Source organism: Anneissia japonica, unplaced genomic scaffold (genome assembly GCF_011630105.1).
Source record: "Anneissia japonica isolate Jap-2015-1 unplaced genomic scaffold, ASM1163010v1 scaffold3334_len1275209_cov185, whole genome shotgun sequence".
In the NCBI taxonomy this organism is placed as follows: Eukaryota; Metazoa; Echinodermata; class Crinoidea; order Comatulida; family Comatulidae; genus Anneissia; species Anneissia japonica.
This window is the reverse complement of record NW_022738561.1, coordinates 589466-601615: the sequence shown is the minus strand read 5'-3', so window position 1 is coordinate 601615 and position 12150 is coordinate 589466. Positions and strand designations below refer to the sequence as shown.

The following is a 12150-nucleotide window of genomic DNA, read 5'->3' as shown; positions in this document are numbered from 1 at the left end:
AAATAAACTGCTCTGATTGGGTATCACATAGGCTAAAAATTACAGATAGCCAATCGTTTTCTCTGACAGTTTACAGATACATTCATGACATGTGCTCTGCATGTTTGTGGTCAACAAAAACAAAAGTGTGTTTTAATTTTGGATTGATTGTAAACAATCGGAAAATGTAAGATTGAGCTTGTGTATTATTTATTATGACTCAACTACATAAGTGAACAATTAACCATTTCGGTAGGCGAGAGAAAGAGAGAGGAATAAGCCTAGGCTAGGCCTAAGTAAGTGCATGCAGTGACTACGACGAGTGGGGGTATGAGATGGCAAGTGCAAAGTCGTTAGTCAATTCGTACCATTGTAATATTGTGTACAATAATAAAGGTTGTCGGAGGAGGGCGGAATAAAAATAAAATTTTGTTTTCTTATTCAGCAAATAGTTTTGCCAAAATCATCTAATTCTAGGCCTAGACGGAGAGAAATTAAAAATAAAATTTTATAGGTAAATGTAAAATAGGATGATTAAATGCTTTAAATTTATATAATTAAGAAGAAATATACATATCTTATCTTAGGAGATTTCAAGGCAGAAGAGGGTGTAATAAAAATAAAGAAAAAATTTTTTTTTTCAGAAATTTCCACTTTTTGGCCAAAAATATAATTTTATTCTTATTAAAAATCATCAATATTTGCAGTCAGCGGGTTCGCTAAACAAGGTATAAAAAAAGACTTGCCTAATGTTACCAAATTTGTGAGATGCCAGTTCTAAATTAAACCATGACTTCTTGTAAATTTTAAAATTGATTTTGTATTCAGAGATGGCAACAACTGCTGTAGCCAAATGGGCTGATGGCCACACTGACTCCATCATCTCTGTAGCACACAACAACAGTACCTTGGCATCTGGTGCAGAGGATCATCATATTTGTCTCTGGTCAGATGAAGGAAAAGTTCACTCCAAGCTTAATCTTCAAGATGATGTCACAGGCATATGCTTCCAGACATCTAACCCAAATATACTCTACGCTGCAAGTGGAAATAAACTTAACCTACTGGACATTCGTGATTTTAACCATGTTCAGAGTTGTAAAGAATTTAATTCTGAAGAAATAAATCAAGTTGACATCAACCAGAAAGAAACATTCATTGTAACATGTGATGATTCTGGCGCTGTGAAAGTTGTTGATATGAGAGAGATGCGATTGTTTAAGACATTGCAACGGCACAAGAATATCTGTACGTCTGTCAAATTTCATCCAACGAAAGGCTGTGAGCTTATATCTGCCGGTACAGATTGCATCGTGAACTCTTGGGATTTTATTAAAGGTCGCAACCTTGGCTCACTTGATATGCATGAATGCCAATCAACTGAGGATGATAGCATTCCAGCTGAGATGTATATGGTCAACCCCCCTCTTGTTTATTCAATTGATGTCACTCATGATGGGTCATCGGTAATATGTGGACTTGAAAATGGCAAGGTGCAAGTACTGGAATTGGTTGGCAGGGGGAAGTTTGAACCACTATGTGATCTCAGTGGTCACAGAAGAGGTGTGTCAAAAGTAGAGATATTTCAGGCCAGGTCAAAAGAATTCATTATTTCTGGTGGAAATGATGGAAGGGTTATTTTGTGGAATGGTAGTGAACAAAAATATAATCCACATACAAATCACAAGAGGAAAAGCAAGAGAGAAGGAACGGGAGGAACTTCCAGTAAACCTATGAAGGACTCCACAGCAGGAGCTTCCTCACCCTCATACACAGCAGTTTCGCAAATTGAACATGGTAACAAGATTAACTCTTTGATGGCGGTGGTTGAGAATAAGATTATTATTTATGTTGTTGATCAGACAGAAAACATCAGTTTGTATGATCTATCAAAAAGCATTGGTCTTTAATCAGCACAAACAAAAGTCATATTTACAACAAGAGCAATCTCTCCATAGAGTGCATACCTCTGCCCTGTGCCTGAATACTGAACAATATGCAGGCTGTGTATGATGGTCGATTCCATTATTTTCTGTCCCGTGCCTCATGAATACTGAACAATATGCAGGCTGTGTATGATGGGCGATTCCATTATTTTCCGTCCTGTGCCTGAATACTGAACAATAGGCAGGCTGTGTATGATGGCCGATTCCATTATTTTCTGTCCCGCTCCTGAATACCAAACAATATGCAGGCTGCGTATGATGGGCCATTCCATTATTTTCGTTTATGCTCAGGAACTAAAATTTAAAAAAAAAATTAAAGGGAGTTTTGGTGACCTTGACCTTTTCTTCCTAAAATTTAATCATTTCTTTATGTTTTAGCTGTTCTTGTTTTTTTGATGTATATTGTAATCATTTGTATAATTTTTGTTTTTCGGATGCACCTTTGTTTGCCACTGATGTAAAAGTGCAAGTCCAAATAAATAAATAAACAAATAAATAATGTACTATTTCCACTAAATTTTATGATGAACCATTCATTTTTTTTTTGCATAGTAATTACTAAAATACAGACATCAGTGAATACAGTACATAACATCCTTTGGCAGGCGTAATAATGTTGGATAATTTTGATGCAAAATACTGCACATGATAAACCTACTCTTCGTCTTCTTTGATTTAGAAAGGTATTATATACTCAATATACCTCCGATAAGTTTTAAAATTACTGTGTAATCAATATTATATGAAGTAATGTGCATATTGTAGAACCAATTAATCAATAATAAACCAAGCGCAATTTGATGTAAACTTACTGCAAGCTTTCATCCATGTTGTCAACATGACTTCATGAGCTAGCATCTGTTGTTTGTGCTTGGTTTATTATCAATTAATAAACAGATCTACAATCATTATATAAGCAAACCAGATGAAACAATTTGAATATTAATGTCCATATCGTATATGATTAAAATGTCTTTATATAAATAAATTTTAAAAAGCTCAACACTGTTAGTTCATGGAATACTTTGTGTAAAAGAAGATGTACCATCTGTCTTAAAATCTGGAAAATACTTCCAATATTCTCCATGTTATTGTTGATGTGTTGAGGAACCTGTCTGCATTTAGGTTCCCCACTGTCTGTGTCAACCAAACATGCAGCCAGCACACTTGTTAGGCATATTGTGTTCAATTTCATTACGGTAATTATTTACAGCAACATTCCTCAAAACTTTAGTTAGCCTGGGGTCCAGACCCTAACTTTGGGTAACTCACTCTTTAGTGCACACATTACATAATTTAATTGGCATCCCATACTTGATTTCTTTATTAACTTTCTCATTGGTGGCGCTGTCCAGAATGAGAAAAATAATAAAAAATAAGAGACTTGCGGAAAGTCTAACCTTCAGTCTGATGAGCCAGTTAGGAAATTCAAACATGAATCGTGGGATTTTATATTTAGATTAACATACTGTAAAAAAACAATGCAAAAAAATTTAAAGAGAGTAACAAAATTACAGTAGAACTCCTATTAATGAACACATGCATTACATATGCCTATACCAATGTTAACTCAGAGGAGAAAATTCTGGTTTTATATCGCTCAAAAGGTGTCAAAATATAAAGTTAAATGAATGAATCTTTCTTATTTTGATACTGCTGTACTGTTGTGATACAATGAAAAAAAAAATGTCTGCTTAATAAGATTATATTTGACCATTTGGCACACTCAAAAAGTGTCCCAGTTCCCTTAATAGGGGTGTCCCATAATAGGGACTGGCCGTAGTGTCAGTGGCGGCGCTAATGGGGGAACAGGGGGTTTAAGCCCCCTATCGGACAAGCAACTCCTCCGTCGGCCAAGCTTGTCGGGCCAAAACCAATGTTAAAATAGGCCTACATCAAGCTAACAGTGAAAACATTTTTCAGTCGTAGAGTACCTTATCAGCCATCCAGAGGTCCCTATTTTTTTTAAAAATCTCATTTGGGAGGGACACAAGATCAAGCCCCCTGTCAGACAGCTTAGGCCCCCCACCCCAGAAATGTATCCTAGAGCCGCCACTGCCTAGTGTTACGATATATTTCCACTTGTTTCACAGAAAAGTGTCCCCATAATAGAGGTTCCCTGAATAGGGGTGTCCCAAAGGAGGGGTTCTATTGTACTGTATAATGAACAATGATGATGGTAGCCTGGGGTACTTTGTTGTGTGATGGCAAATGAACAAGTATGCAGATTGATGGCTTCATTGTTAAAATAACATGTTTTAAGACTACCCACTAAAATATTTTTTCTAGCCACAGTTTGTGGAACGTTAATTTACTACAGTATATGCTACCAATTGAAAGAGATTGCCACAAACAAAATACATGATAACATAAAAGCCTTCATAATGCCAAAATATAACAATTTTTAACTTTATTCTCTAGGCAGTTGCCTACCAATTTACATAAACTGGCATATTTAGTTCATACTGTATAAATACAAATTTTGATATTATAGAGACCAATACAGTATATATTACAGTATATACAATTGGAAATGTTCAACATAATTTTTTTCAGTTAGAATTTCAGTCTTATTAAATATCTTTATTTTATTACCTGATGTTACAGTACCATCATTATAATTTGTAGTTTGCACTGCGTGTGCCGTATCCAAGGTCAATCGACATAAATCTATGTTGTATGTATGTTCAAAATATGAATTGGCTTATTGATGATAAGCGGCCACAATAATTTAATTTTTAAGCCTTTAAACACTCGCACGCACCTAAGATTGAAACAGTGTGAACCACTTCGCAGTTCATTGGCAGTGAAAGCTTGGGGATCTAAGAATGGTCAGCGCATGGCTCAACTCCCGACCATGAGGTTCATAACCTAAATGAAAATCGCTGCGCCAGTCTTTAATTATTTGATTTGAAATGAGTTGATTAGAAATAATTAGGAGACATGATCATATCTGGCTAACATGTTTGAAGTGTACACAATACAACTGCAGACTTCTCATCCATTTTTTTATCTTCCTGTACAGAATACAGTAGCTACCATACTTCTTGCATCCTGATTTTGGTAATGTACCCATCAATACTTGACAAGATTTAAAGAAAACAATAAAATATAAACAAACGTGAAAATACAGTAACAACTGAGGATTGTTGTGCTGCTTCTCCTTCAGACTTCCTTGATTGTCTATATGCACCATTATGAGAAATTAAATTATCTTATCAACAATAATTTCTAAATCCATGTCCATCTTGTCTGTACAACTAATCTGGTGTTGATTGAGTCTCCAAAAAATACAAATAGGCAACTTGCATACAGTAGAGTGTGCATTAGATTGTAATGTTACATCATAATGTCTGTTTTTACAATCAAGAATCAGCATTCTTAGAATATGGTCCATTTCCAAATAATACTTTTCCTCTGTGCTTGAAGATGTAAAATGATGGACAATTTCCTACAGTTTCAAATGATCTGTGGAAAGCAAAGTATTTGTGTTAATAAAACAACAATTTTTTTAAGTGATCTGATTTTAAGCCAGGTTTACGTACATGGGAATGTAACAACATATTGTATTTTGCTTTTAAGTCTGTGATTTATTAGCAAAAATGCCACTTCCTTTTTCATTCTTCTTTCACTTCAGATTTTGGGAATTAGAGGGGTTTTTTATTAACTACTTAGACAAGACTTTGGTTTCGCAAACTTATTTTTTTTTTAAAGATTGTCAAGAGGAGAGCGGAAAAAAATTAAAACAAAATTTTGGATTTTCATAATAGCAAAGAGTTTTGCCAAACACATCCAGACAGAGGAAAAAATAAAAGTAAAATTTTATTGGTGAATGTAAATACTGTAGTATAGTAATGGAATGGTAAATGCTTTAAATATATATACAGTAATTAGGAAGAAATATACATATCTTATTTTGGAGATTTTAAGACAGTGGCCGGTATAATAAATATAAAGAAATTTTTTTTCGAAATTTCCATTTTTTCTTTTCTTGCGGGTGTGCTAATTGGCCAAAAAAAATTGGTTATGAGCATTTAATAATTTGTTGGTTTTTTTATTCAAACTTGCAGATTTTAACTGATGGCAGTATAGAACTAGTATTCTGCTGCATCAGTTGTAAAGTTAGTTAAAACTACTCTTTCTTACTTCTTTTCCATGTCATCTGCAACTCGTATATTTTTGTACTTGCCAGCGATGTGTAATATTCCATATGCTGTAATTACTAAGCTTATTAGACTTTGTAGTATAATCTATATAATAGTAGAAGAAAAATAAGTAATACCGGTAGATAGGCATGTTTATTACAGCTAAATATCACATCATCTTCAGTGGTGGATCCATGGATCAAAATAGATGGGGGCTCCAAGGAAGGATTGTCACAGAGATAGGTCAATACCACCTCCCTCAGCCCCACCACGGTTAGGGATGAGGGGGAAAAATGTGATTACTGCCCCTCTAGACGGACAGAAATGGCACTCTCAGACTTAAAATTTAATATAATTTTCTTTTTTTTAATAATTTTTTTTGTATTTTGAAAATTACCAGGAGAGGCCTGGGCCGGCTGGTCCCCCACCCCCTGGAATCTGTCACCGATCTTCACAAAGAAGAAGCGGTTTGGCGCAGCGGGAACAATTTGGTTTCCCAACCTCAAGGTGGGGGTTTCAATCCCTCGCTGTGCATTTCGTTTGTGTCCTTGAGCAAGACACTTTATCTGCATTGCTTCTCTCCACCTAGGAGTATAAATGGGTACCTGGTGGGGTTGCCTGCTCCTGCACTGATTACCAGCAGCAACACTTAGCATGTGGACCCAATGACCATGGAAAGGAACTGCGCTTTATAACCACAAGGAAGAGGCGCATTATAAATGCCCGTACCAGTACAAATAAATGAACACTATCTCTACACTTTCACAAGTTCCCTTTAGCTGCTAAGGGACCCTCCTTTCAGGATTACATTTTTTTGCCTCTTTATTAGCTTTAAGATTTGAATAATTCCTTGTTAATTTAGAACACACAAAACATTACACTAAATTTTACATCTTTTAATTACTGTTAATTTGATTTATATGTTTGCTATTAATTTTTTTTGTGTGTGTGATCCGCTAGTGAAATCAGTCGCTGTATCACTTTAAGTGCTAATCACATTAAAGACTGAAAAAAAATAAAATAATATGCACTGTATTGGTTTTTGTGCTTTATAGTATATTGCCACTTAAAGAAGGTTCCTTTTGTACTGGTGTGCAAAATTTATGCATCCACTGGGTCGGTTAATGGTACAACATTGCAAACAATTTTCTTTCGGGTGGTGAGAGATGAAACATTAATACCGAACAGTACTTTAAAAATAATTACTTTGCAACAAGATAACAAAATGATAAAAAGACAATATTTTGAAAAATCAGATTTAGTTAATTAGATTAAACAACCAATTCTTGCCAATCAAATTGGTATTTCAACAATGTGTTGTCTTTGTTGTGCAACAAGGTAGTCAATTATTTCCACTTTTTCCCCCTACCCCCAACGGCACTCGAGTATTACTAAATCCTTTCCGAGCCACTGGGGCTCATAGGGCTGAAGCTTATCTCCAGTTTCTGTAGTGTGAAGCGGATGAGAGTTGTACTCCCCCTGGACGGGACACTAGTCCGTCGCAGGTTAGTCCCCAGCAGTTTGCTGGTACCCATTACAGCTGGGTGGACTGAAGCAATGTAGCTAAAGTGCCTTGCCCAAGAACACAAGCGAATCTGCACAGCGGAGACTTGAACCTCCGACCTTACGATTGAAAGCCATCTAATTCTCAAGAGTAACAGAATTTAACTTACATCTGCAGGTAAGTTTGTAAATTCTTGTTCAGTAAGTCTTAAATATGTTCTATCTGTAAATGAAAAAACAACTCTTTGTGAATTCTTTGAACAAATTCATTTGGAATGAAGATAAACTGATAATGATTCTGGAAACTAATCCTTTTGTTTGGATTAATTTGGTCATCCTGAATCCTGATTTTTTTTTATTTCTATGAAAAACAAAGTGAGTAACATTCTACTTTGGAATCTCAAAAAAGAATCGACATTAATAGTTAATTTTATTTTTATTCTAATATTAATATTTATTTATTCAGGCTAGTTTTAATATCCAGCCCAGTTCTAGGCCTAGTTTAAAAAAGGGCAGTGGATACAGTTACACCTGTCTAAAACCAATTCTGAGGATGTTAAAACTGTCCAAATCCAATTCCTACACACAAAAATATGCAGAATTTGGGATTAGGTGTAACAATAGACAGTGAAATATACACTGCCTAACTAAAAAAGAAAACATAAAGAGTGTCCTGCTGTAATCCTGTCATGATGATGGCCTATTAGGCCTACTAAAAAAAATAAAGAACTTTTGCATTTAATAATAATAATAATTATAATTAAATATAAAAAATTTATTTTTCAAGAATAACTAAAATTAATAAAGTTAGTATATGGAGTTTTATTAATTATAAATCATTTGTTGGTATTGGGTAGGCGTTGGCCTCTCACAGTGATAGACCATGGGATTCCCAGGCCATGTGCTAGCCTAGGCCTAGTCCGAACTAGGGCCTAGGTATCAATGAGACTTTTGGCCCTGTCGCCTGCTGTGGCAAGGAAGGCGAACCGAATAGGCTACACACGGTAAAACAGTCGTTCTGAGCCTAGAAACATTAAGCGGCTGCAATAATGTATAACAATTGCATTTAATCGATAATAAATATGTTAAGAACGGAAAATGAAAAACTTATGTCTATATGAAAAAAATACTAACGTTGTGCTGCAGAATAAGCAGAATGTGTTAAACTAATTATACCAATGAACACCAGAAAATGATAGAAGGACGCCATATTTGTTTTTACGGATAATTATTTTTTCAAACTCAAAGTAGGCTAGGCTTATATAAACTTGACTATTATATACCTATTATTAATACAAATATTTTAAAAAAATAATTAATATGTACATTACAAGTTAATTATTTCCACTTTTATTGATTTATTCACTTCCTTTTTAAAGACTTATTCATACATCTGTATAGGTCAAAGTTTAATGCTCTACCGATGATAGCTAGCTCCCGATCGACGACAAAACCACCACAGAGAGATCGAGAGATCAGAGAGATTCGCGAGAAGAAAAGTGCACGCCATTGGATACCTTAAACAAAAATTTATTAAACGCTGGGTAGCCTAGGCCTAGTGTCCTAATAGTAGCTGGTGGAACGAAGTTGTATTTGTTGCAATGTCTGAAGAATACGGTAAGTTAACTGTGATAATAAACTATTTTAACATTAATATAGATAATCAAGGCATCTCACCCAGCGGTTTTTTAGGCCTACAAAACCCAGGCTATGCCTAGATTAGTAAGTAGCCTACCCTAGGCCTAGGCCCTAGTAGTAGTTGCCTTGCTAGCCAGTAAGAAGTAGCATACCCTACCCCCAGGCCTCATTTGGCCGGTCTCTATCTTTGTCTAGGTATGCCTAGCTAGGCCTAGAGCCATTCGCTCTTAGGTTAGCTCTCTTTTTATTGTGATCCTGTTCTTTTCCCCCACATACAGATAGTGATGGTGGAGGAGGAACACCAGTTTTGGATGAGCACAGTGATGGGGAAATTGAGGAAGAGGATGTTGAGGTGAGAAATGCTTCACCATTCACAGGAATAGTAGTTAATGATTCATGTTTTTAAAATGGAAATCGAATTCGGACTTTTATATTGGACAAAAAATGTTTGATTTCATATTCATATTGTTTTTCAAATACATCATTAAATATTAAATACACTGACATCATGCACATTTTACATTCTGATTGCATGTACTTAAAACATAATTTTCCCCACAATTTCTGCACTCCCTATTATATGATTATGAGACATAGCTTCAAGCATAACTTTTCATCCTATAAAAGTGGCATATAACAAAATGAATGTAATGTTTAGGAGATATTTATTGCATTTGATACATACTGGAGCACTGTATACTGAGTCTCTATGTACTGAAAATTATTAAAATAAATTGATATCAATTCCTACTTACAGGAAGGAGAATGCTTATCAGAAGTTGAAGATGGATCAGAAGAGGGCGCTATAGTTGAAGGCCAGGAAGAGGAAAGACAAGAAGCTGATGGAGAAGTTCAGGATGATGAAGAAGATGAGGGTGAAATAGATGAAGGAGAAGTAGTTAGCGATGGTGAGGAAGAGATGGCAGAAAATGATGCAGAAGTAGTAAGTGATGGGGAATATGAAGGAGAAAATGAAGTGGAGGAGGAAGGGGAAATTGAAGATGGGGAAGACAATGAAGAACAAGAATATGTTGAAGAAAACGAGGAGGAAGTTGAAGATGAAAGAGAGGTTGGGTATTCTAGCAACCAGGAAGCTGAATATGAACAAGCTGAATCTGGTGAAGAACAAGGGGAATTGGAAGTGGAAGAAGAAGTAGAACAAGAAGAAGAAGAACAAGAAGAAATCGAAGAAGGTGCCATTTATGAAGAAGGGGAAGATGACCAAGAAGATGGACTAGTAGAGGAAGGTGAACAAGGTGAACATCAGGAATATGAAGCAGAGGAACTTGATGAAAGTGGAGAGCAGTATGTCGGTGAAGCTGTTGAGGACCAGGAGGAAAATGATGAGGAAGAGGATGACAGGCAAGGTGCAGAATTTGAAGATGAGAATGAAAATGAGGGAAACATCGAAGAGGAATATGATCCAGAAATTCCACTAGATGGAGAGGAGGAAGAAGTAGATGACCAAGCAGAAGAAGGTGAGGAAACAAATGAAAGAGAGAGCGAGACGGTTTATCAAGGAGAAGACGAAGCGGAATGGAATAGAAGTACAGAAGAAGATGTTTATCAAGAAGGAACACCGCCATCACCAGTTAATGACGATGAACAAGATATCGATGAAGGGGACAATATTGAACAGGAAGGGGATCAAATTATGACTGTCGAAGCAGCTGAAGAAAATAATGATGAGCGGAAGGAAGAAGAATTAGAAGAACAAGCAGAAGGTGATTTAAACAAAGAGGATGTGATGGCAGAAGATGCAGATCCCTCACCTGTGAATGATGAGGACAATGAGTATAAAGGGTCAGAAAATGATGGAGAAGAAGCTATTAATAATGGTAATTTTAATTGTTTTGTATATTATTGTTGTTATATTTACAGTTTTAATGTGGGACGCTTGAAAAACATTGCTTTTTTCTTATTATTATTCTTATAATCAATTGATTGATTGATTGATTTTCAAATCCTATTTGTTGTTTTGAGGATTTTGTGCCAGCTAATTGTCTAGTATTCTAAATTAGAATCAAATGCAAAATATCAATGACATACCAATGTTTCTCTACATTGGGGTTTTTTATGGTACTGCTCACACTGTTTCTATAGAATACTGAAAATATAAAATCCTGTGCATGTAGTGATAAATAATTTAATAATAACAGTTTAAATTTCTTTGTTCAATTTGGAAATGCAGAGGGGTACATTAGCATTTTAAACTTGTTATTTTGAAACTCTTACAGAAGAAACAGAAGCAGTGAATGAAACGAACATTGGACAGCGGTTAAAAGATGATAGTGGGGATGAAAGTGAGGAAGACAAGTATGTTGACTGATCTTAAAATTGATTCAGTAAATATAAATGTATTGTATACTGTATATAAATTATGCTAACATAGTTTTTCCCCCAAAATTTAATGAAACATAATGTGTCATTAAATTTTAATTAATTTCTTGTGTTGTATAGTAAATTTTAACACTGAATGCTATCACATTATTTTTTTATGTATATTAATGCGGATATAGTGATAATGACACTAGAGCTAGCTGGGTTTTTTTAAAGTTTGTCACCTACCCAAATATTTTGGCAACCCACTGGTGAGTTGTGGCCTACGGTTTGTAGGACATTGCTTTAATTATATCTTAGGTAAAACAGCTTCTGTGTTTTATTTGCATTTTATTGGTTAGTTTGGTTTTAAGTACCAGTATATTGTCTTTTTTTTCATTTGTTTAGAGAGGAAGGTGAGAGGGAACTTATTGCCGATATTTTTGGCTCAAGCGATGAAGAAGAAGGCGAATTTGAGGTAAGACACTGTGTGTAGATCCCTTTCTTGTGTGTTGCTTCTAATAATGGGGTGTGGGAGAATGTGGAACTAAGTCCCAATTCCAATAAAAACTTAATGGTCATTTTTAGTATTCTATACCACTCAGTGGAAGTAATGTAAT

At 35.3% G+C, this 12150-nt stretch overlaps 3 protein-coding genes across 4 annotated transcripts in view; 2 read left to right on the top strand and 1 right to left on the bottom strand.

The window, feature by feature from the left end:
* The first annotated feature begins 18 nt into the window (after window positions 1-18).
* LOC117117660 (WD repeat-containing protein 53-like) lies at window positions 19-2928 on the top strand. Of its 2 annotated transcripts, none has more exons than XM_033262049.1 (2): window positions 19-166; window positions 808-2928. In XM_033262049.1, exon 2 carries the CDS (start codon window positions 810-812, stop codon window positions 1887-1889), a length of 1080 nt encoding a protein of 359 aa, XP_033117940.1. In that variant the 5' UTR covers window positions 19-166; window positions 808-809; the 3' UTR covers window positions 1890-2928. The 2 variants fall into 2 exon arrangements, with proteins under 2 accessions (XP_033117940.1, XP_033117941.1); XM_033262050.1 differs by having other exon boundaries at window positions 152-275.
* A 1390-nt stretch (window positions 2929-4318) lies between these two features.
* LOC117117663 (membrane magnesium transporter 1-like) lies at window positions 4319-8789 on the bottom strand. Its single transcript, XM_033262052.1, has 4 exons — window positions 8708-8789; window positions 7744-7796; window positions 6072-6175; window positions 4319-5393 (listed from the first exon to the last, which is right to left on the bottom strand). The coding sequence occupies exons 1-4, from the start codon at window positions 8781-8783 to the stop codon at window positions 5291-5293; spliced, it is 336 nt and encodes a 111-aa protein (XP_033117943.1). The 5' UTR covers window positions 8784-8789; the 3' UTR covers window positions 4319-5290.
* A 206-nt stretch (window positions 8790-8995) lies between these two features.
* LOC117117658 (protein IWS1 homolog) overlaps window positions 8996-12150 on the top strand; it is a 10637-nt gene continuing 7482 nt past the window's right edge. The window contains exons 1-5 of the mRNA XM_033262047.1: window positions 8996-9190; window positions 9490-9563; window positions 9969-11049; window positions 11449-11527; window positions 11939-12008. Of these exons, the coding sequence (XP_033117938.1) occupies window positions 9175-9190; window positions 9490-9563; window positions 9969-11049; window positions 11449-11527; window positions 11939-12008 (1320 nt within the window). The 5' untranslated portion in view covers window positions 8996-9174. The remainder of the gene's footprint in view (window positions 9191-9489; window positions 9564-9968; window positions 11050-11448; window positions 11528-11938; window positions 12009-12150) is intronic.